General features: G+C 43.1%; 2 protein-coding genes across 25 annotated transcripts in view; one reads left to right on the forward strand and one right to left on the reverse strand.

Annotated features, from left to right (window-relative positions):
- The window catches only part of LOC143835620 (uncharacterized), an 81,114-nt gene that overhangs the window by 46,125 nt on the left and 9,429 nt on the right, over positions 1-25,560 (forward strand). For 6 of the 15 annotated variants that reach the window (XR_013230291.1, XR_013230292.1, XR_013230293.1 and 3 more), the window contains 3 exons: positions 6,383-6,559; positions 7,051-7,168; positions 23,970-24,106. Coding sequence is in view for 4 of the 15 variants with exons in the window: in XM_077333603.1 (XP_077189718.1) it covers positions 7,140-7,168; positions 23,970-24,106 (166 nt within the window). In the remaining 11 variants the exon portion in view is untranslated. The remainder of the gene's footprint in view (positions 1-6,382; positions 6,560-7,050; positions 7,169-23,969; positions 24,107-25,560) is intronic. The other 9 variants (XR_013230290.1, XR_013230289.1, XR_013230285.1 and 6 more) reach the window with 4 other exon arrangements.
- Positions 449-25,560, reverse strand: part of LOC143835599 (uncharacterized) — a 50,763-nt gene continuing 25,651 nt past the window's right edge. For 3 of the 10 annotated variants that reach the window (XM_077333537.1, XM_077333529.1, XM_077333559.1), the window contains 2 exons: positions 21,462-21,495; positions 449-1,586 (listed from right to left, as the gene is read on the reverse strand). In XM_077333537.1, coding sequence (XP_077189652.1) covers positions 1,317-1,586; positions 21,462-21,495 — 304 coding nt within the window. In that variant the 3' untranslated portion in view covers positions 449-1,316. Of the gene's footprint in view, positions 1,587-14,360; positions 14,497-18,280; positions 18,802-21,461; positions 21,496-22,479; positions 24,903-25,560 lie in introns of those variants that run through there. The other 7 variants (XR_013230271.1, XR_013230276.1, XR_013230263.1 and 4 more) reach the window with 6 other exon arrangements.

Genomic DNA, 25,560 nt, shown 5'->3' on the forward strand with positions numbered 1-25,560 from the left:
CTATATCTATATCTATATCTATATCTATATCTATATCTATATCTATCTATCTATCTATCTATCTCTCTCTCTATATATATATATATATATATATATATATATATATATATGATGTGCTTTTTATCTATATCTATATCTATAGATAGATAGATAGATAGATAGATAGATAGATAGATAGATAGATAGATAGATAGATAGATAGATAGATAGATAGATAGATAGATAGATAGATAGATATAGATATAGATATAGATATAGATATAGATATAGATATAGATATAGATATAGATATAGATATAGATATAGATATAGATATAGATATAGATAGATCTATCTATCTATCTATATATATATATGATGTGCTTGCAAGGCTACGACAAGAATATATATTTTAAAAGAAAAATAAGAAAGACTATTTGCAGTTCACACATGCAAAATAGCATCTGGATTTAACTTGACAAAAGGCCCTGTCCCCCCCCCCTTACATAGGGGTAAAATAAAAAGCAGGATCCTGCCATCACCACTATTATGTGGCCTACTCAGAGTTTGGTCCACCCACATGCAAGAACAGCCAACTGCACACTTTCTGTCTGGGGGGTCAAATAGCGGGCAAGGGACACCTGTTGCCTGGCCCCAGAAAGAAGGCAGCAGTGCTTTCTTGGATCCCATCTGGAATCCTGCCCAGAATCACTAAGGCCACTCTGGCATCTAAGTCAGGAGCAGATCCCAACTGGGCCACCAGATGTACAACATTGCACAGCCAAGCCATTCATTCCAGGCTGATCCTTCCATGCCTCTTTCGCACTCATCCACAAGTTTCCTTTTCTTCTACAGGCACACAGTCTGCTCCAGGAAAAGCCAACATGCATGGTGGCTTGCAAAAGAATGAGGCTTCTTGGTTCTTATAGCAAGGTCAGCCTTGGAATGAAGAGTCTGGCAGGAATATTTGCATGGTATGCCTACTTATCTATTTGGAAAATGTGTATGCCAAGAAGTCTGTCCTAAATGATTCACAAAAAAGAAATAATAAAATAAAACTATCTTAAAGGCATAAAAATTAATAGCAACCATCTAATCCATTCATGGTGTAACAGCATATATCTATTCAGGGAAAACTCTGCTGACATGTGGGGATGGCTCTGCACATGCACTGGGCACATGAAGGCCACACAGGGTGCAGCCCCAAAATCTCTTTGAAGGGTAATGTGGAAGTGCAGCAATAATAACTGGAAAACTGAACAAAAGAAAATGGAATGTTATCAGAGTCAAAATACACTGGGTCACCATTGGGTAGACTGCATGATCTTATCCCATGGTTACAGTAACAAAGTGTTGATAGCCATTAAGGTTTGGATCAGGTACAAAGATTGCAGATCTACTTTGCTTTCCCTTCCCCCAGCAGCCATTTCCTCAAAGCCAGAAGGTATCAATGGTGGGCGGGAAAAACCATGAAGATCCGTGATTGTCACCGCCTTCCACTGACAGAGTGCTGGATCAAACTCAATGTCTGTTTCCACATGGGGTCCGGCTTGTGTCGAGTTTTTGATATAGTTCAGCAGCAATGGGTACTCTGAGATGGTAGTTTCCTTAAAAAAGAAAACCAGCAGTTGAATATTGTTAAAGTGATATAGGTAACATTACAACAATGCGTGTAAGGTTCTCTGAATTTTCAGTTTTCATTTCTTAAAAGTCTCTAGCCTCTTATGTTATGGAGAAATGGCCTTCCTCTTGTATTTCTATAATGTTTTTTTAAAACAGAAGTCGAAAATTCAGAAAACCTGCTAATCATATACCAGTTTGGTGTAGTGGTTAGAAATCGAGCCAGGTTCGATTCTGCACACCACCACATGTGACATATAAGAACCAACTCTTCTTCTTCCTCTTCCTCTTCCTCTTCTTTCTTCTTCTTCTTCATAATGTTATACTGATATGATATTAAATTGCCAGCTCACCAGTGATTGGGAGAGCAAATGGCCATAATTGGGAATATGGATGGGAAAATACTCACTCCTACTGCAGCCATCCAAACTTGACTACAAACTTCATCAATACTTCTCAGCAAAGCAGATTTAAGAAAGACTGGAGAAAAGCTGCAGAACCCTGGGGAAGGGAAGCTTGGGAGGGGGGGGATTACATTTCCCAGCAACACTGAACCTGGCACAGATAACCTGTTTGAAATTGGCCTGTGTTCATGGATGAAAGGAGAACAATTCACCAAGAAGTTCTCCTGAGCCAGTTCTTTCAAAACAAACTGCATTCTCTTGAGCAACACAATTCATTTCAAGGGAGCTGATACAGGAGAATCACCCAGTTTCCATTTTTCCCCCACCCCCAATCAAACTGCAGATTGTATCTGTCCCCTAAATGATATATAATAAGATTTACTTAAGCTGTTTGAAGGGGGGGAAATGGTTTTTGTCCCCCAATTTGTTGCAACATCTGAAAGTTCATGAGGTTGTGACCCCTCTTTAAGACTAGCATCATCCACCACCTGCAAGTACCCCATGAAAACAGTTGGGAACAATAAAACACGTGCTGGTTAACCGTTACCAGGGCAACAGTTATGGTTCATCCATAGGAGGTCTTCAGCCCCACAGCGGCTTTGTCTAAAGGAGACATGTGCCAGCTGTTGCTGAATAGCCATTGTTGTAGATCATTGTGAAATAATGGTCAGCCACACAAGCCAGTCCCGGCTAGTTTTGAGAATTCCCCCCTCAACCAAGGGGCCCTTCTCAAGCAAACACTATGAAAACAGCCCTTTTATTCACTGTCATGTACATGCTTTAATGTCCACTTAATAGAATCACCGCCTTGAAATTAAGCAGTTTTCCGTTTGTGTTTGAGAGCCCCCTCTAATGTTTATCAAATCTATGTGGGTGTGGTAGAAATAGGGTTGCCAGCTCTGGGTTAAGTAATACCTGGAGACTGGGGGCGGAGCTGGGAGTGGACAGGATTTAGGGCAGGGCGGGACCTCAATGAAATATGCCTTAGGATATAAGGGATACTGAAGAACTGAAACTATAAAGATCTGTGGCACAGTCTACATTGGCTAGAAGAAAAAAAAAACTACAAATACAGAAAAGGAGTATAATGCTATGGAGTCTACCCTTCAAAGCAGCAGGGGAACTGGAGATAAGCTGTAAAACTGTTACCAGGCTGTGATAAAGATTAATTAATGGCATGCCTTTCTGTCAGCGGCACTTGCATGTCATCTCTGCTTTATTTCCATCAAACCCTATGGAGGTTCACAAAAGAACATAGCAGAAAATGCAGCACTGTTGACGATCCTGCCCAGGATTCAGAGTGAAGGACCTGGCGGCTACCTTTCTCCGTGTCCCTGGGCTCTGCTCCCAAGCATCCTGCAGAGCGCTGGCAGAATCCTTTGATTTGGCTCCCTCCAGACCCTAAATGATGTCACCCAGCTGGTGTCCACTTTCTGCTTCCCCCTCTGATCCCTCACGATGGTGATACTAGGGAAATGCACATCTGTTGCTTGACCATGAAATCAGCGCTCTTCTGATGGCCTATTCAACAGACAGGGCTGCAAGACTATTGTCATAGCAACAGGATGATTGCTTCTTCCAAGTCTTCATTCAGTGTTTGTTATTTTTCCTCAGCCATAGAGTACACATCCTGATCCTGAGTAAGTACTGCAGAAATTGGGGGGGGGGGGCAAACAGGGATGAGATGTTAAGCTTTCTTGATCTTTGCAGGTAGCTACTTGGGTTGCAGAGAACCACAGAATGATGAACCTTCCACCCAGTTCACTAGAAGTTAGTGGAGATTCCTTAATGAACAATCCATTAATTTGGTACAGATTACCCTAAACCAGTAGAGGACAGGAGGGACTTACCAGGAGAAAGAGAAAGGCCAACAATAATTTGTGGTGTCACACAGGAAGTGTCATGATCATGCCAGAAATTTCCAGGCAATGCTCTGGTATTCAGGAAAAAACTCTATTGTTTTACATACCAGCTTTTACCACAGAGTTTTTGCCCAAATACCAAAGTATCACCCATGTTGGCAAAGTAGCACAGCAACCATGCACAATCTGATAGTTGATTTAGGAATTAACATGCCGCTTTTCTCTACCCAAAGGAGGCTCAAAGTGGCTTACAGTCACCTTCCCTTTCCTCTCCCCACAACAGACACCCTGTGAATTAACATACTTGATAGGAAAGAGGAAAAACAGAGATAGGTTCCTAACCACATCTCTAGCTGAGAAAGTGAATAACACTGAGTGGCATTTCTGAGAAGAAGGGGAACGGAATGACACTTAAAAGGTCATCCACATAAAACAGAATGTAAATCCATTTGTTGTCTCTATATACATCCTGATCCTGAGTAAGTAAATTTAGGCATCATTCCACCCTGGTTTAGGATATGATGAAGTTTTAACTTTCCAACATCTCGCAGACTGTTTTAGTCCAACTAAATGTGCAGTTTTCACATGAGTTGCATGACTTTGGATTGTTCAAATCCTGGTGGCTGTTCCATGTAAACATCTTCCTTTGTTTCTCCATGCAGAAAGGCAGCCTTTATATCCAGATGCTCCACATGCATGTTCCTTGCTGCTACTATGCTTAAGAGCATTCTTACTGAAGTGGCTTTTCTCCATGTTTCTTCTGCAAGCTTCCTTGCTGCATATTCCCATTTGGTATAGCTTTTGCCTTTCCTAGATAACACACTCTTCTTGGTGGTTTTCCCTTGTTTGATCTGATTGATTATCTGACACTTGGCTTTGCATCCTCCTCTGGTTCCTTAGATTCTGCAGGTGTGTCATATGCATAGCTGTTCCTGTTCCTATTTGCTGTACTTCATGTTTCTCTGTTAGTTCACTAATGTCTACTTTCTCCATATTTCCCTTTCATCAGTGTAGACCACACTGCAGATATTGAATGTTTCTGAGTGGAGGATTCTGTATCCTCTGCATCAAGGGTGGCTCTGTCACAGAAGGAATGTGCAACAAAATGGCTTATTCTGCTCTCAGGTCCATCTTTGACCACTTTATTTTAGGAATGTAAGTATAGGCCTTTGATCCAAACACCTTTAGATGATTGAGGCTGAGTTTGTGTCATAATACAGTTCAAACGGTGTACTGCTGGAGTCTTTAGGAAGTAATCTGATTTGCAGGTATGTAGCAGCATTGATAGCTTCTCCTTAGAACTTGTCTAGTAGCTCTGCTTCAAGGAACATACACGCGCATATTTCAGCTACACCATTCTGTTCTGGAGTGTAGGGGACCGTAAACTGATTCTCTATTTCTTGTTCAGCCAAATAATTCTTCATTTCATGTCCCACATATTTTCCTCCATTATTAGTGTGGATTGTTAGTGGCTTTCTTTGGAATCTGTTCCCAACCACTGCCACATATGCTTTAAATTTTTCCAGCACTTCACTTTTCTCTTTAATTAAGTAGGTCACTGTATATCTTGAAAAGTCATCAATAAAAGCCATTACATATTTATTCCCAATAGAGATTTGAGTTTTCATTGGTCCACAAATATCATTATATGTCAGCTCTAGGCATTGCTGCATCTGGCTTGTCTGATGCTTTTTGTTAAAGCTAGGTCTCACCCCTTTGCTTGAATGTAATGCATATATTTTCCTTCAACAGCACATTTGCTCCGCTGCATGCCTTTAGTTAAATTCTGGCATTCAAGATGGTTACTAATTACTTAATTGTCTCTGTGTCTCAACTGTGTGTGCATTGCCAGGAGCATTTCTTGCGATCAGAATTTTTGGTAGTTTTCTGCATGCAAGTCTCAAGAGCATATGAATCCTGATGGACTTTGCCAGATGCAATTAACTCCCCCTCTCTGTCAGATAAACCATTTTCCTACAAAAGATGTAATCATGCCTTTTCTTATGAGTACTTTCATAGAAATAAAATTATTTGCCATTTCTGGGGCATAAAGGCAGTCTTTATATAAATCACTTAATGTCTCTGTCTTTTCTTCATCTAACGTTTTAAAGAAATCTTTATGAACACATATTTGAGTTGTACAGGTATTGTCCAGATACCAAATATGACTTTTAGTGGCTCCTTGTGTTACTATAAAGCATTTCTTGAATGGTGGTTGTTTGGAATTCTCCCTTTTCTTTCTATGGAAAAGGCATCTCTTTGTTTAAAGGCAATGCAATTGCCCTTAATGTGGTCAGGCTTCCCATAGATGTGACAAATGAGCCCATCTTTATTATTTATATTCAAAGCCATCTAATCATCATATTTTCATATGACTCTGGCTGGCCTATTATTATCTTGATCCACAATTTCCTTTCTTGAACTCCTCAACTGCTCAGCCAATTCAAGAGTCTCATACAGATGATGATATAAATTGCCCTAAGCATTCATCTTATTACTGAACAATGTCTTTTGTAGATGAAGCTGGGTCTTCAACAAGGAATTCACATGCAGACTTTCCAACTTACACCATACAACTTTGATTATGGACCGTCTCGTCTTTTCATTGTTGACATCCCAGGTTCTCTGCTTTGCCAGATCATCATCTCCTAGTTGGGCATCCTGGATAATAGCCTATAATCCTGTATCAAGAAGGTAACTCTTCATTCATTGTCTTCAAATTAGATAACTGTTCTCTGTGAGAGTATCTATCAAGTAACCATGCTGTGCACCACAGGAGGTCTCCATCTCTGTTCCTTTGTTCTTGCTACTTGTGCCCAGAGCCCCTGGTAAGGCTACTTCTTTCTACCTTTAATCAGTAATGCCCTTAATCTGGGTCCCCATAATCCTTGTTAGCAGAGTAATTAACACAGCAACCATGAACAGCCCGATTAAAGAGTAGATAAAGATTTATTTAGGAATTATCTTGGAAAAATCATCAATAAAAAGAAAGAGGAGAGACAGAGATAGGTTCCTAACTACATCTCTAGCTGAGAGAGTTTAAGACTGATTGTGGCAGGTCTGCGAAGAAGGGGGAAATTGTCCTAAGAGTAGCAATCTGGAGACAGACAAAGGATGACACTTAACAGGAAAGAAGGTGCTGACCTCACTAACCTATCTAATTGTTTTCTTGCTGCTCCCTGCAGGGTCTTCTTTTCTTCTTCTTTATACACAAGCCATTGCCTTTTCCAGAAGTCACTGGCATGATGACATCGCTTCCCTTGGGAAACCATCAATGTGGCCTGGGCCTTTCTCTTTCTATGGGTAAGTCCTCACACTGGCCAGCTGAGCAACAGTGACCCTCATATGTGGCTGGCCCTTGGATCACTGGTGACTATTCTCCATTCTTACTTCCCTTACAGTAAAGCATCTCAAAGAAGCCCTTTAACCCTATTAATAAATCTTTGCCTGCCCTTCCCTTCATAAACTGGTTGTTCTAGCATCTCTCCTACCCTCAAATATACCTTAATTGAAGATTTTGTTTTATTTTATTTTTGAAGAGCCATATTTGGTTCTGTACTGAGTCACATTTGGCACTAGAACCATAGACTGCAGACCACTGTGCTCTCAGTGCAGTGCAGCTGAGGCCTGTATAACAAAGATTATGACCAGTCACATTCTCCAGATTCTTTTCACGCATGCTCCATTCCTTCATCCCTCCCTTCCGTTTGTTGGATTTATACCCCGCCACTCCATAAAATGGCTCCTATAAAATTGTTGACATGCAAGGCTTCCTCAGCAGCCATTAAAATGGTTTAAGATCCTGAGAGGAATTTTGAAAAAACCACTGGACTAAACTCAAGTAGGATTTCCATTTTGTTTTTATTCTATAAACAGATATTCGGATCCAAATTGGTTTTTGGTGTTTTGCATACAACAGGCATTCAGAGGCACTGGTGTAGCAGTTGGGGAAGGCCTAAGTTCAAATTTCCAGTTTGTAATGAATCCTACTGGGTGACTTTGGTCAAATTCCACACTCTCTCTCAGCCTTGCCTTACCTCATAGGAATGATGTAAGGATAAAGTGGGGGGCCATATATTTACAATTCTGTGTTTCTAGGAGGGATAAAATGTAAGAAACATTCAAGAGTTTCATACTATTTATACATCTCTGAAAAATGATCTAAGGCGGGGGTCATCAACCCCTGGTCTGCAGCCCGGTGCCAGGCCACAAAGGCCACAGTACCAGGCCACTGGCAGTCTCGCCTGCCTCCCCCCACCCGGAGCGAGAAGGAAGGGAAGAGGCAGGCGCAGCCACCGGCACGCCAGTGACGCAAAAGTGCATGTTTGTTAGCGCCCCCTAGTGGCAAAAACGCGTGTGTGTGGCAACTGCATGCATGTGCGTTAGCACCACCTGGTGGCAAAAACGTGCATGCGTGGCAACTGCACGTGCGCGTTTTCGCAGCACCTGGGCCATCGGCTCTCCCCTCACCCTGGAGGCGGTCCCTGACCTGAGAAAGGTTGGGGACCGCTAATCTAAGGGATTCTGAGTCATGGGTCTTCCCTATACAGTGAATACTGCAATTATCTATTTACTAGTTTCAAAGCTCATTCCTAAGGACAGGCCTTGAAAGAGTCCCCTCCCCTGGCCCCTGGCCTGGTAGCTTAAGATGGCCTTGGGTGGCAGCTCGCAGCCAGATCAAGTAAGGCGGGTGGGGGCTGGGTAGCTCATTAACAGGGTTGGGACAGAGCTCTTGCAGTCAGCTAATCAGCTCCTTAGCAGTCCTTAACGAGCAGTCAGCAGGTCAGGAGGCCCTCATCAGCAGGCCCAGCCTAGCAGGCCAAGAGGCCCTCGTTAGGAGGCCCTCCACCACAATTCTTTGCCCAGGGCCTCTCCTCTTACCTGCTGCTGGCTCCAGGCACTGAGGCGTCTGAGAGCAAAGAGGCTAGAGTCGAGGGATAGAGGGCGGGAGCTGCAGGGGAAGGGCCAATCAGGGCAAAGCTGGCTGCACCCTGATTGGCCCTATTCCAACTTGGACAGCCGGACACATCCCACCCCCTAGGCTGTTTCATAAATATATAGAGGAACAACAATGGATAAAGATATCCAAGAGGACCTCCACAACCTGAGAGAGTAGGGGATCCTGTGCCAAATTAAGTTCAGTGTTGGTAAATGTAAGTTGATGCACATTGGGGCAAAGAATCCAAATTGGGACAAAGAATACAAACAGGATTTTAACTTACTGAGAATGAGAGGGGGAAAGATCTTGGGGTTGTAGTGGATAGCTCAATTGAGAGCTTTACAATATTGGCTGTTTTATTCTCAACCCCTTTCCTAATAATCTTGACATAGAGTTTGCCTATTTCACTGCTGCAGTGCATTGGGTTGATATTTTCATGGTGCAACCTCATTTGGAATATTAGGTACAGTTCTGGTCACTGTATCTCAAAAAGGACATTGCGGATTTGGAAAAAGTACAGAGGAGGACAACCAAGATTATTAGGGGGCTGAAGCACCTTCCCTTTGATGAATGGCTAAAGTGCCTGGGACTTTTCAGTTTAGAAAAGATAGTATCATAGAATCGTAGAACTGGAAGGGGCCAAACAAGCCATCTAGTCCAACCCCCTGGAGAGAGTTGACAAAGATAATTTTTTCTCTCTTGAAGGCATCCAGTGAAACTGATGGGCAGTAGGTTCAGGACAGGGTACTTTACACAGAGAATGAGAATAATGCAAAGAGGCATAAACAGCTTTAAAAGGGGATTAGATAGATTCATGGAGGATAAGTCTTTCAATACATACTGGCCATGGTGACTGAATATGGAACCTCCATATTCAGAGGCATTAAGCTTCTGAATCCCAGAACCAGGAGGCAGCATCAGGGCCTCTGTATGATACAGGATCCTCAACTAGATGAACCAATGGTCTGATCCAGCAGGGTTCTTCTTTGGTTCTTATGTGTTTTATTTAGAAAATCTATATGTAATGTGTTCTCTGGTTTTCTTCTCTGCATTATTCTTGAGAGCTATGTTTTCATTTTAATCAACTTGGCTGTTTCAAGAGACAGTAAAATTCATACAAGGCAATATGGGTAAACTGAAGAACAAATGGCAAGATCTCTCACTGGTTTCAAGTCACAGACTGGGAAATCTCTGCAGGCAAATGTGATGTTGCTACAGAAATCTCACAGTTACCCGTAGAGGTTCTACAATCTGGTGTCCTATGCTAGTTGCGCAGTTACCATACTGCATCCTTCAAATTGACCTTATGCTGTGTGAATAAGGATTAATATAACTTTGCCATGTTAATTATGTAGAACGTTTAGCATTCCTTTAGAGTGTTGGAATATTATGAATTCCAGTGCGTTAGCAGAATGCAGAAAGGCTAAGAGCACAACAGAGGCTGTCTGTCTGTCTGTCTGGTTGAGAAGAAAGGGGTAAGTAAGATTCTGGGTAAGTAAGACCTGTTTAGGTCACACCTCCTTTCACTCCAGGGAGGGCTGTGCAAATTTATGTAGACTGTATTGGGTCAGAAAGACAGTGACCCTCCAGTTCCAATAGCCCTGCCGCTCCAGTAGGAGATTCAGAGTGCAGTTCCTCTGCTTGCTTATACAGGCCTATTATTCTAGTTACTGAACTGGAAAGGGAAGCCTTTAAAGAAGATCCAGGGCTCTGGATCTAGCAAAAAGAAGGGAAGGTCTAAAGATAAAGATAAGCCGTCCCCTTTTGGGGCACCCAGGGCACATTGGGCCATAGCAATGATGGTGAGGCAGCAACCAGCTGGGTGACCTTGGACTCGCCACAGCGCTGATAAAGCTGTTCTGACCAAGCAGTGATATCAGGGCTCTCCCAGCCTCACCTCCCTCATAGGGTGTCTGTTGTGGGGAGAGGAAAGGACAGGCAATTGAAAGCCGCTTTGAGCCTCCTTTAGGTAGGGGAAAGTGGCATATAAGAACCAAATCTTCTTCTTCTTCTTTCTTCTTCTTCTTCATGGTGGGAGCCCAGGGCCTTACTAACAGCTACTCCTGGCCTTTTTTGCTCTCCCCCATCAAGTTGGAGACAGGCCTCTCCTGCCTGAGGCTTTAGGCACTGGAGACTGGCATGTGCCTCTCTTGGTGCTGTCAGACCCTCCTCCTATAAGCCTAGGAGCAAGTAAGCAATGCTTCCTCATTGGCTGACTCTTAGGATTTTATGAAGGCCATTGCAAGCCTCCCATGCTCTATTCCAGCTTTCCCAGCAGGAAATCTCTCCTCTAAGAAGGAGTCATTTGCCTTGGCAGTGGTAGGTACCTCTCTGCTAGCCGTGTCGTCCCCTGACCTGTTGTTGCTCCCGCACAGTAGAGTATCAGTCTGTTAGCACTTGTGGCTTCTTACTGAAATGGCAGAGGTGGCCAATCTCCAGGTGGGGGCTGGAGATCCCCAGAATTACAAGTGATCTCTAGACTACAAAGGTAGCTTATTTATTGTTTATTTGTTTGTTTGAAACATTTATCCTGGAGAAAATGGCAACTTTGGAGAAGGGTTGTTTTTTATACCCACTTTTCACTACCCAAAGGAGTCTCATCACACCTAACAACAACAACAACAAAAAGAGTCTCAAAGGGGCTTACAATCACCTTCCTTTCCTCTCCCTACAAAAGATACCCTGTGAGGTAGGTGGGGATGAAAGAGCTCTGAGAGAACTGCTCGGTGAAAACAGCTCTAATGGGACTGTGACTAGTCACTCAGCTGGCTGCATGTGGAGGAGTGGAGAATGCATATCCTGTGGTTGTCAGCAGCAGGAACCAATATACTGCGCACCTCAAATAGCGGAGTAGTGTGGATCCCCCCTCGGACAGCGGGGACAGATCCCCCTCGGAAGACAGGATGAAGAGACCTCCGCAATTCCCTCTCGGAAGACAGGAGGTGATTTCAGCAGTTCTGCCTCAGAAGGTCGGAAGGTGGTGATTCAGCCAATGCTAGCTGGGGCTGCATAACCAGCTCAGCATCTCACCTTCATTGCTAATATTGACTAGTGGGTTAAATAAGCTGCAGGGTTACATCAGCTCTTTCTTTAAGATCACACCAGACAACGGAACTCCACAGCCCACCACCTGAACTTATATGCAGGGGTCCCACCCAAGCCTATGTTTGGCCCCACGTGATTTCCCCAGGTTTAAACTGATTGGACCGGGGTAGTCAACCTGTGGTCCTCCAGATGTCCATGGACTACAGTTCCCAGGAGAAAATGCTGGCAGGGGCTCTTGGGAATTGTAGTCCATGGACGTCTGGAGGACCACAGGTTGACTACCCCTGATTTAAATGATCCAGTAGGAGGACAGATCCTGAGTGCTGACCAGTGCAATTACAAGTCCTCACTGTTTGAATTTGGGCCTACTATGTGGGTCCACTTCACTGCGTACACCATAGGCCTCATGACAGATCATAGTTTTATATTTTATTTTAATTTTATAGTTACATTTATTTTCCACACTATCTCATGAGACTCAAGGCAGATTGCAGTACAGTTAGGTCCTGCATTAATCTAACTGGAGATACCAAGGACTTGGGGTCTTGTTCTTTCAAAGAATCATAACTCCACTGTACAGCTCCTTGTGAACTTAAATCAATTTAAAACAGAGATTTTTAAAAAAAATCTAAAAGCTATACAAGTCTCAAATAAGTCAACTTTTATTTACCTCAAGTATTTTCCCCCCTTGCCATGTTTAATTTTGGCAGTAACTTGGCAAACCTACTATTTTTCTGTGAATCAGTATGTTCTGTGCCTTAATTTGATACCTCCTTCATCTTTCTCTTGCCATAAAAAGTAACCCAAATGATTAATTTGGCTGCACATAGGATGGAATCTGAAGGTGTGAGGATTTTGTAACCTGAATATCCAAGAAAAAAAGGGGAAATATAAGCTTTGCATCTCAAAAAAATAAATAAACTAATGCTATAAGTTTCCTTTATTTTATGCAGGGTTGCTAAAAAGGCATAACAAAAAAAATTGGCAACCAAGTATGTTGATGTAGTAAAACTAAGCACATTAAACCAAAAAGTAATCCTATTTTTATGTTACTTGCCCCCTTGGTTGAAGTTCAGGGTAGCAGCTGGAGAGGTTCTTTCCTGCCAGCACTAAGTTTGGCCTGCAGCTGTAGCTTATATAGCTTATAAAGTCCATCCACACACAGATTTCATCTTTAGTTTGCTAGTGATAGGCACCAAGAAGACACATTGAAAGCCAAAGCAAGGCCATGAAACTACACTGAATCAGACAACTATCTCAATAAGATCTGTATTGTTTATCCTTTCACTGTGCCTTTTTACCTCATGCTTCCCCCAAAGAGACCTGAACAGCCCACGTAGTAGTTCTCTTTGCTTCACTTTATCCTTCCATCAGTTCTGACAGGCAAGTTAGGCTGAGAGAGACTGACTGGGCTTAGAAGGTGGGAATGACTAGGGTGGGAATTTATTATTTTATTTATTTATTTATATTTCTATACCGCCCATTTCTTTGCAGCTCTGGGGGGCTTACATTGAACATTATATAACTTATATGGAATCCAGGGCTACTTCTACACCAAGAGTGACTATCGGTGGTAGTCTTGTTGCTGATGTGATTCTGTATAAAATTGCACTTGATACTGAGATTCCTAATCTGTTCCCCCTCCTTTTTAGAAATAGTTTCCCTTCATACCTGAGGTACATAGAACACACACATGCATCCTTTGTTCTCATGTGACTCTCAGGATTTGCTGTTGATCCTGTTTTAATTTTTTTTTAATTTTGAGGAACATGGGTAATGTAGGACTGCATAGAAATAAGTAACACCTTACAATGTACTCCCCCCCCCCCCTAAAAGGCAGGCTCAGCTGTGGGTGATTCTCTTCTGTTTTTAAAAAACAAGCATGAGTTATACTGGATAAGAACCGTGCACTGATTTTCTTTCTAGGAATGAGTGGCAGCTATTCATGAGTAGGAGAGAGTCACTTGAGTACACTATCAGATGGGGAACTTCCCTTGCCTTTGCCCTCTCCTCATGGTTCCATCTCTGTTTTCTGTGTCCCATAGAAATCAGTGCAAGCAACTGATAACTGAATGAGCCACTATATAAACAGACCAGCCTCTTCACCTACTTAGACCTTGCTCTGTATTTCATGGTGTTGATACTTGAAATGTGACAGTGTGAACTGGCTTATTAATGTATTTGACTTTTTCCAAGTTTGTGAATTTAAGAGCTCCGCACTTATCCACACCCCTTCCAACTAATCATATACTGTGATCCTTGTTATCAACACCAACCCTGCCCTGGGGCAAAGGTGGCAGATTTTGATTGCTATTCCATAGCAGAAAAAAAGTGAGTAGCTGAATTCACTGTTCAATGTTGCACTGGGGTGTGTTGTGAGAGGATACATTGGGGGTTTCTGTCTCAGGCACCATAAGATCTCAAGACAGGCCTCATCTCTGCATTCCTCCTCCCCCCACCTCCCAAACTTCTTCTGCATTGTAAAATAGAAGTAACATTTTGTCAGTGTACCGTAAAATATAATAGGAACTACAGCTGTTGTTTCTTGTCAGTTGTGTAAACCTCTTCCAAGATCACCAGTTCAACATTTCCCTCAGCGGTGCATTTCCTTGCATTCCTGATTGCCCAAGATGAACTCAACAAGGCACTAGAGGGAACAAATTATTCTTTTTAACAGCATAAGTGGAATACCACTGACAGGAGATGTTAACACTGCAAAGGGAGATGCCTGACGCAGAAGACCTGGGCAGTTTAACGACGCATCATTCCAATGTCAGGTGTTTCTTGCAGAGGACTCCTATTACTCATATCTGTTGTCTTGGTCACCAGGTTTGGTCTTCTGGTTCTAAACATAGCACTTTAGGGTCTGTTTGTATAAGAGAACAAGGAAACATCTGTGCAGAAATTGCTCATAACGATATTAGCTGCGTACATAACTCAGAGCAGCATGGCAGAGAAGTATTAAAATAGGATCTGGGAAACGCAGATTCAGATCTCTCCTCTGCCAAGGAAGCTCATTGTATGGATTTGGCCCATTCAACCTCTTTGGCAAACCTACCTCACAGGGGGGAGTAGGTGGGTGGGAAAACGATGGCATAAGCCCCCTTGCAGAGAAAAGTGGGGCAAAATATCAAAATAAATCAATTTTAGCCAGCGTGATATAGTGGTTAAGAGTAGTGGCTTCTAATATGGCGACCCAGGGATGGGTCGTCATCCCTCCACCTACCTCACAGGGTGAGTGTTGTGGGGAGAGGAAGGGAAGGTGATTGTAGACTGCTTTGAAACTTCTTCAGGCAGTGAAAAGTGGGGTAAAAAACAACAGCTTCTTCAAAAACAAACGTGTGAAGTCATTTAGGTTGAGACCAAGTCCTAAGACACCCAGTGAGGTTCTTAGTTGACAGGGTCAGTTCATGCTTTGTTGCCACCTACAGTGGTGCTTGCTGCAATGGGTGCCAAAAAGGATAGGAGAGTAACAAATGTGTACAGAAATGCTGGAACATGCTATGGAGCTGATGGTCAATCATAGTTCCCTGGCCACTGCATGTCCCCTCCCATTTACATCACCCCCTTCACCCTTTGTGGAAGGGTCACCATTTGTACACATCAAGATACACAGATTATGGAGTTGCCAGCTCTAATTTGGGAAATTCCCTGAGGTCTGGGGGGTAGAGCCGGGGGGGGGGGGTTGGAGAGGCTGGTTATAATGCCATTGAATTCACCCTCCAAAGCAGCCATTTTCACCCCAGCCTAATACTTCCCTTCCCCTTCCCACAACAGATACCCTGTGAGGTAGGTAAGGCCGAGAGGGCTCGGAGAGAAACTGCTCTGTGAGAACATCTCTAACAGGACTATGAGTAGCCCAAAGTCACCCAGGTGGCTGAATATGGACAAGTGGGGAATCAAACCTGGCTCTCCAGAATAGAAGCTCTTAGCCACTACACCAAGCTGGCTCTCATGTTACTGTATTGCTTAAATAGGATTCTCAACCGGACAGTTGGGGCCTGGATATCTCCTGGAATTACAACTGACCGCCAGACTTCAAAAATGTGTTCCCCTGAAAAAAATGGCTGCTTTGGTGGGCAGAGTCTAAAGCATTGTACCCTGCTGAGATTCAGCCCCTCCCCAACCCCCCTTCCCCGGGGTTAGGGTTGCCAGGTCATTCACCAGAGGATGAGCATGTAGCGTTGTCTGATCCAGGCTGGGAAACCTCTGGGGATTTGTCTCCCGACCCAAAAGTGGTGATTGGCATTTCCCTGGGTGTGCAAGAAAGGGCCACAAGATCCAAGCACCAGCACAATCCCTTCTGCCCACCCACTCACAATCTGCCTCAGTTCACAGAATCAGCATTTCTGTCAGATGGCTATCTAGCCTCTGCTTAAACACTTCCATGGCAACACTGATTCCCTGTCCCCTTTGACTAGGCCTCATCCCATCTCATCATATCCAGAGTGCAGTCGACATGACTAAGTGCAAGATTTCTGGGTATGAGTGCAACGGAGAGATTCAGATTGTGCAGCTCCACTGCCAGGTCTACCACATCTGGCTGTGAATTGGTTTAATCTCAGCTGGCAACTGTGAGCAGTTCATAAATCCTCTCACAGTGGTATCTGGGATTATGCTAAACACAGCAATTTCTTTTGCTTCTGTGGACGGATGCATCTGTATGGCTACCAAAATCACAGCGCCAAGAGGATCCCTTGCGTAAAACTCGGCATTCACAGGAGGGCATGATTAGTAGTTGATCTGATTGACTCATGCTCATCGTGAAGCATCCTCTCGAAACTTGGCCACTGCCAGAGATAATAAGTCTATTCTCTGCCTCCTTTTAGCAGCATTCTGGAATTACATTACTTAATTCCTTTGACACATACACAGTTCCTGTTTTAAAATGCATTTTTTCATCCCTCTCAAGACATGACATATGGTTAGATCGCTGTTTGCTGTCAGTGTGGAAACTGATCGAACCTGGATTTTTTGGTATGTTTCTGAATAATAGCCCCATCTTCAAAGGGTTTAAGGACCCTGAAGATTTGTGTTTAATGCCATGGAGAAGAATGGACAACAGGCAGTCTGTAAAGAGGATCTAAATTCTCCCTGGCTTCCTAGCAAGTCAGCCCTACCAGATTTCAGAGATTGGGTAAATTTTGCACAGATTCTCCTTTGTTAAGTTTAAAATGTCAAGTTGTAAGAACCAAAGTAATTAACAATCCAATGTCACAAGTAACTCCACTTGGGAACTGCAAAAATCAATACAACTGTCTGAATCTGTCTTGATGCAATTTACCTTTATCGCCTAACTCACTGTGAAAGAATATTGGGTGAAATTTGCATATCTGTTGGATATTGTATCTTTGACTAGTTGGTCATTTGTTTCACTGAGCCGCTTAATTCAGTAAATGCTTATGAGAATTTAGCTTACAACACTTGTAAAATCATGAAAGAATAAAACTAGGAATGGGTAAATCCCTCAGATAGGATCCCACCATGAAAAGTGCTCACCATTTTGGAGGCCTGAAACCTTTGTGGAATATTTCTCTTACTCATCAGATTCCTATTTCATCCCATATGAATGCCCATCCTCACAGATCCTTGATATTTTTTGCCCATTTGTCTCACATTGCACAGCATCATCGGTACTATAAGCTGAAGTAGCTATAGAAATGGAATCACTGTTCATTGTGTTATTCTAGACTGGAATGAGTACAGGCTTGTAACTGCTGTCTTGTAGCTAGTGAGACTTTCTTCCAACTAACCAAGCATAGAAGCTTTGTTCTTTTCTCTCTTACCTCCCCCCCTCCAACTTTTCATTGAAGCACAAGTGGTTCAATCTTTATATGTGTGAATAGGGCCCATTCCGCACAGCGGCAGCCACTCCAGGCTGCCACTGGTGCAATGCTGTGGAGCATAAAGCTCTGCAGTTTACTGTGTCCCCGTGGGGGCCACATTTCAGCTCCAGATCCACTCCAGTGCCAAAATGTGCCTTCATGAGGGACAATGCAGCAGCAGAATAGTTCCATCATGGGGTGGGGTTTTGCAGGAGGGGGGATAGTGTTCCATGCAATCCCACCTTCCTGCAGAATAAAAATGAATGCCCTGGTTCATCCCATGGTGTGTCAAAGTACCGCAAAGCCAACAGGGGCATTCTTTGCCCTATCTGGGTCACTGTAGGGCAGGGAGGAGTTGGGCCTGGAAGGGAGGGGGCCTGCCCAGCAGTTGTGTCATGTGGAAGCGGGGATTTGCCCCGCTTTCATATGACTGCTCTCTTGGCCTTTCCCACCCATTCTGAATCAGCCTAGGAGTCTTTAAATTTCTGTTGACTTTTATGGATTTCATGGCCAGGCCAGCCTAATGTAATTGTGTAAGAAGTTTGTGTAACACAACATGCAGAGACATCCTGAACCTGTTGCGTTTCACTGTATATAGGTGCAGCAAGGCAAAGCAGAATCCAGCAGATGAGATAGAATTTTAGATGAAGCCCATGAGCTTCCAGCAATGTCTTTTGTCTCAGGGACCTCCACATTCTGCACCCAAGTTATTTTACAGGAGTGATTAGGCCTTAATCCTAGAAGAACCTTCATATCTGGATTCAAGATATTGCTAAACCAACCAATAAAAAAGCCACTGCAGACAATCCATTCCACTAGATATTTGTTATTGTATTGCTCCTAGATCTCAGTGGCCAAAAATATATGCATTGATAGTGAGATAATAATTTAATAATAATAAATGATAATGCTGTATTTCCAGAAAAGGGACCATTCTTGCAACCGGATCATCATAAAAATGTAATGTGTGAACATATGTACAGACAGCAAGGCTATTGTGGATAGGGTCTTGGTGCTCCGGCTACAAATTATTTACATGAAGCCTTCTTGTTCTGTCCCCATGAACATTTTTCAATCTGGGCATCTCTGTGGTCATGAATCAAGGCCTTCAGTACATGTGTGCAATCCTAGAAAGAGATGAGCAAGTTCTTGTCTAGCCAGGTTCAGACTGTGGCCTATCCAGTTCAAAGACATAAGATACTAAAGTACAGAGAGAACCTCTTGAGACATAAGAAAGTGACTAGGTTGCCTTCCTCAAGACAGGCACATTGACAGAGGTATCTTAGAATGGGAGTGTAGAAAAGGGGAGCTTTTAAGTTTGCAGACAGCCTTGTTGTGGCTGAGATGGAAAGTGTGGTCAAGACCCACCAACTGATGGCAACCTTGTAAGGGCAGACAAGAAATGCATAGAGGTGGCTTGTGGTTGCTTCAGCCTGCTTCTACATAGCATCCCTGAATCTCCCTTGGAGGTCTCCCCTACAAGTACTAACCAGGGCTGCCCTCAAGGTCAGGGCAAATCTTGTGATATATTCCATTATTTGCTACAAAAAGGGAGCGGGTTGGGGGCTGTACAACTATGTGGCTTTATACTTTTCAGAGCCATAGGCTGATTGATCATACAACCATATTGTAATGCCAGTTGACTCTTTAACTTGGATTATACATACAAAGTTGCTTGGGTTCCTAGAACATTTATGAAATTGCCCGTATTTCCTTCTCATTTGAGGACTTGAGGTAAACAACAGTTAGATAAAAAAAGAAAGAGAGAAACAGTTAAAATGCCCAGCTAAATGTATTTGTTTGATTTCTTTAAACATCAATTAAATTGATCCCATTTACCCTTCATAGCCAGCTGAACATGGAAAGTTAATGAGGGTTCTATAAAGTACTCTGGCTTGGGCTTTGTAGGGCCAGAATAGGCAACACCCAGCATGAGTACCAACATGGCTGCTTTGGAGGGTGGACTCCATATACTCCCTTGTGGTCCCTCCCTGCCCCAAATCCCACCCACTCCCGGCTCCACCCCTAAAGCCTCCAGGTACTTCCCAACCCAGAGCTGGCAACCCTAGCTTGGCACCCAGGTCCAAATCTCCACCCAAGTACTAAGCACATGGCAGTAATGCTGGGTCCAGCCATACAGAGGACTGCATCAGGCATGGCTTACGCCCATCCTTACCTCCAAGTCCCATTCAGCCACCAGCCAGCTCCAAGGTGAGTCTCTGAAATGTTGGCAGCACCACTGAGGCTTCGCTTGCTCCAAGCCTGTTTGGCCAAGTATAACCCTCATCTCTCCAACTCCCAATTTTGGTTTGGTGGCACACAGAATGAAGGTGTTTTTTTTTTCCCCAGCTGTTAGGCCTACTCCTGTTCTAAAGCAAGGGAAATCCTGGCTCAGCATGTCCAGGAACATTTTCAAACTAAGGATGTGAAGCCATCACAGTTCACAAGACTGAATGACAAAAGGGAGAGGGAACCTCACCTACCTATTTACTTAATTACTTCCTTTATCCCTTCCATCATCATATCCCTTTTATCTTCACAACAACCCTGTGAGGTAGTTTGGTTGAGTGTGTATATGACTGGCCAAAGACCACCCAGCAATCTTCCCTGGCAGAGCTGGATCTCCTACTTCTTAATCCCATACTCCAGCCACTCGAACATGCTGGCTCTGTGGGTGTATTTTCATCACAATTTTAAACCCATTTCTAATGATAAAGCTAGCATGGCACCAAATGGAGTGATCCTTCATCATTCTTCAGAAGGGCTAAGGATATACGTGATATTACCACCCATGCTGCTTAATTTTTTATTTTTTAGCAAAATATGGCTATTGATTCTCTTTTAAGCTAGTGTTTGTTTGCAAACTATATCTGCTTATTTTACTGGCTGTAACTGAGAAATAATTGTTTCAGGGAGCTGAATGTGGTAATGAGTCCTGTGTGCCTAAGATGCACACATTCATACCACTATTGTCTCAGTTCACAAGTTTATTTGGCACGGCTTCCAAAACCTGTTTGATGAGTAACAAGCAACAAAGAGTCAACCTGGGCCTTGATTCTCTCACAAACCACTTTCCGCTCTCTCAAGGACACATGGAGCATCCACCTTCATTGGCTCTTGAGGCTCAGTTTCATTTGTTCTGAGTTGCAGTAGCTTGCCAGGGGCCCAGAGTGTGCAAAGTCTTTCCCAACACCTGCTTCTTGAGATCCTTGAACCTGGAACTTTCTGTGTGCAAATAATTTACCAGCTCCGGGTGGGGAGGCTGAAGAGGGCAGGAATAAAGGAGGGGAGGGACTTCAGTGTGGCATAATACCATAGAGTCCACCTTCCAAAGCAGCCATTTTCTGCAGGTGATTTGTCACCGGAAGATGAGTTGTAAGCCCCGGATAGCTCCAGCTTTCACCTGGAGGTTGGCAACCTTATGTGCAAGGCATGTGCTGTACCACTTAGCCACAGCTCCTCTGCAAAACCTGTCTCCAACCAAATTTGCTGTATTCAATAGGTATTTATTTGTGAATCTAAATAAACGTCCAAGATAATACATATGCCAGCTCTAAATCTTAAATCAATTCTTAAATCATTCTTCTTAGATCTATAAACCTGCCCACATCTTTTTTTTCTGGAGTGTCACATCTCAGGCATTCCTTGAATGTGCAAACACACCCTGCAGATACCATACATCATTTCCTGGCAAACAGTAACAACATTTTTCAAGCCCTGGACATTTGCTGACATTTGTCCTTGTTCAGTTATTCTACCCACATACACACACATAATAAAAGCTTACCAAGATCTGACAGTGACTCCTGATAGAAATATTACTGCAAAAAAAGAGAAAAGAAAATTGTTTTATATTGTATGATGACACGGACTTTTGTGAGCAACATCCTAGCACATTAGGAAACATAAAGTAGACTTAGATGATGAGGATGCATGTTACAACAAAAATAAGAAATTTTGGAAAAGCTGACAGTGGCCAGTAGGCCTTAAAATGGTCCAAGGTCAAGCTAGGAAAGGCACAGTTTGGCTGTAGTCAAGTACAGCCTATTGGTTCTCTAGCAGGACCACTGCTTGCTCACCTCCATGCCTTGAAAGAGCAGGAAATCACTGAAGCCTTCAGCGGGATCTTGTCCCCTGGCTCTCATTTATGCATTCGGAGAAAAGTGATCCGGAGCCACTTTTCTTGCTACCGTGGGAGATTGCCAGAAGATCTTGTGAGCCACCCAATGCACACAGTACTGCTGCTACTAGGACTTTGGATGTCAACTCACCTGAGAGGCAAAGAGTAAAGCCACAGAACTTTGCCTGGCTGAGTCCTAAGCTACACAAGACCCAACTCTTATTCCCTTCACACATACAGAAGCTGTAGGAGCCAGGACCCAATTCGGATCAGAACTATGGAATGAGGGAAGAAGGGGCCTCTTCCTACCCCCACAAAACATTCCCTTTGCCCCCAAGGGGTGTTATTGCCCCATTGTGGGACTGAACACGCTCTGAGAACCCCAGCCTGATCCATGTAATTCAGGCCTCATCAGTAGGTTGTTTCTTGAGAGGAGACCAGGAGGCTCCACTGAGATGGCCTTCAGTGACCTCTGGACCTAAAGTCTCTTTCCTAGCTCTGAAATGAAAATATTCCAAAAGCTGAAAAAGGGAAGAACCATAATAACATGAAATTGTACAAGAAAAACCATGTACAAGAAGATAGCTGTTCAGCAAATATGTTAATTAACTAAATATATTTTGCATTGAAATATGCAAGATCTGTAGTGTGCATGACTCAAAAGTATAAGTATAAGAAGAATGACCTGCAGGGGTCATCAGAGGAGATGTGTATTTAGCATAGTTAGATCCTGATGTTTTTCAAATAGACTCCTCCAATGTCCTGGTGGGCTCAGTTGGAGACTTCCTGCGCTCATTTGAGCACACTTCCTCCCTGCTTGCCTCCAGAACAAAATAGAAGGAAGACTGTAGACAATAGTTAGTCAGTCAGACTGTGGAACTGTGGAACATACTCTATGCAAAGTGATTTCTCTTCATACTAAAACAATTTTATTCTTTTAAACAACCTTGTGCTTTATACTTTTGCATATTTAAACTCTGGCAACATTTTGATTGTAGAGTTTTAACTTTAAAGGGCAGAATTCGTGACCCTTCCAGGAGCCAGAGAACTCCTGTGTACTCTGCACACTTAAGTGGTGTAAAGTTCCTACTGCATTGCTTGCAGCATCTAAACAAGCTTCCGCAAAATTTACATTAACAGATCATGCTGTTTGTGTTAAGAAAGTGGTGCAAAGTTGTCCAGAGATAAGCAGTTCAATAGAAGTCCCTGCACAGATTGGAATGAATAGATGAAGTTTAAAAGGTTATGGCTTCTGTAAGTTTTAATAGCAAAGGCAAAGAGTGACTGAAATTGCAGTATCCTACAGTTTAGACCAGAGATTCCCAATCAGCAGTGTGCGAACCCCCTGGGGTTCAGGGGAGCTCTGGAGGGGGGTATGCAGCTCTCCACCTCCTATCTTAATGGACTCAGCCAGAAGCTAGGAAACCAGCTGCCTTCATTGCTCCCCCTCCCAAGTGTGAGTGAGCTCTCTTGTGGTTTATGTGCCTGGGAGGGGGTGGAGCCTGCATGCCAACTCCCACCTCCTGTCTCTCCCTCCCATCCTCTTTGAACCTGCCTGCTAATGCAGGTGATGATGTCACTTCCGGGGACATGTGACTTCTGGGGGCATGGCAGGGAGGTATGGCCAGCTGGCATCACTTCTGGGGCTTTTCACAGCCTTAAAAATTATTTCAGGGGTTCCTCTATGGTCAAAAGGTTGGAAAAGGCTGGTTTAGATGCTATTGGACCTTCTCCAAATGGTAAGCAATTATCTCATTCTTATCAATGCAAAAGAATTTGCAAATAGTAAATAGTACACTGCATTTATTTAAACATACATATGCATAAAGGCGTAGCCTGCAGAGTTTTTGATGTCGCAGATACTGCATCAGGAACTGATTGGATGATAATCAGGCACCATCAGTTCCTAATGCATTGCCTTCAGCATCTAAACAAGCTTCAGCAAAATTTACATTAACAGATCCTGCTATAGTAGGTTTCTATCACTCTGGTTTCTTTAGAAAAAAAAAATCAGAAACAAGGCATTCCATGGACCTCATACTCCTTTGATCCAAGGAACTAATATATTGTGAGACTTTTTTTCTATTGCTGTTATTTTCACAAGCGGGGAATCTTTGGGAGATATAATTTCATTATATAAAACTTATTCTGTTTAAAAACCTTTTGTCCCCACAGCATTTGCAGGCACAGCATATTCCTTATTTCATCCTCTGATGAGGTTCTATGTGATTCCCAGGAGGATCCCTATCTAGGTGGCTTAAAAGTCTTAAGACCATTTAGAGACAAGTGGACTTCAAGGCCGAGACCCTCAGGTGGGTTGTAGAGCTTCATCTGCTTAGTCATAAGGCCCTATAGAACCACCTTTTCAGAAGGATTTGCTGCTAGTGGTCATATTGGATCTGTCAATGGAAGGAGTTTTGGGGGCCAGGCTAGGCATCAAACACTGCCACAAGGTCACTTCTAGTGTTGTCACAACATTCTAGCAATCCCACAAATCTCTGATGGCACTTTCCTCCTCCCCCATTTTCTCCCATTGCTGCACTGGGCCGCAGCAGGAAGTTGGAGGATGGGAACGAGATGTCTCCCATTATAGTTCATCTAAGTCACAAATAGAGAGTGAGGACACTATGCTCCCCTGCCTGTCTTTGTATGCCAGTGCAAGAACAAGAGGATGGGAAAGCAAGGTAGTCAGGATTCTCTTTTAGCAAAGGCAAGGCTCCTCCTCTTCCTGTCATGTGACCCTCAACATCATGGGACTGTGCAGTCACATCACTTTCTACTTCATGCTTACAACTTAGTGCGTCCCATACTGCCACCTGAGAATTAAAGGTAGGTCCAAGTTTTTAAAAAGTTGACAACTACTGTTTTAGACTATTTTATTACTTTTCAGGCATTCTTCCATTCAAAAAAGATATTTGCAGCTTCAATGCCAGTGTTAAATCTGTGAGATCTGATTTATGCCTTTTGGAACTTTCTCCTTCACTTTCTGCCTCGGTAATTGTGGCATGTCATGGTGATAGAATCAAACAATCAGTAGTCTGGTAATTGTGAAAAATGATCCTGGTGTACTACCAAACTGCTGACCCAGGAAATGTAAAGGCATTCTACCTAAAAAAAAAAAAGAAAAAAAAGTTACCCCCTGGTTGAAAAAAGAATTTTTTGTATTTATACTGTATTTATAACTGTTACTGTAGTGATGAAGATCTTAAACAATCAAACACATTAGGTCCAAGTTTTTGTACTTACGGTGTACATGTTTTATACTGACATATGTGTGGGACCTACAGGGAAAATAAGTGTTCCCTTATGTTTTTTTAATTATCTCAAGCTATGTTTAATAAATTGTTCATTAAATATATATTTTGATACTTTTGTGTCCCTCAGCCTCCTTGGTTCTCACCAGTTTTTCAGGTTGGGTTTTTTGTTTTCCCTTCTTTTCTGTTGCTAATTGTGACTCCACCCATTGCCAGGCCCCGCCCCTCTCCCAATCAGACCATTCCTGTTAATTCTTTCATTTCACAGGGTTTTGATTTCAGATACTTTTCTTGTGGACTCAACCAGCTGATGTTGTTAATGGTTCCACTGCTATGATGTACTAACATTTCTTTCTGTCTTTGCAGCTCATTTAGTTATTAATACAATTTTGAGATACTCTCAGCCTGTGGAAAACATAAATCAGATTGTGACTGCAGCCTTGTATGTCCCTTCTGCCTTGGAATGTGCCAGGGCTCTGTGATGGAGCACACATTGCAGTTCTCAGGATGTT

This window comes from Paroedura picta, chromosome 1 (assembly GCF_049243985.1).
Source record: "Paroedura picta isolate Pp20150507F chromosome 1, Ppicta_v3.0, whole genome shotgun sequence".
NCBI lineage: Eukaryota > Metazoa > Chordata > Lepidosauria > Squamata > Gekkonidae > Paroedura > Paroedura picta.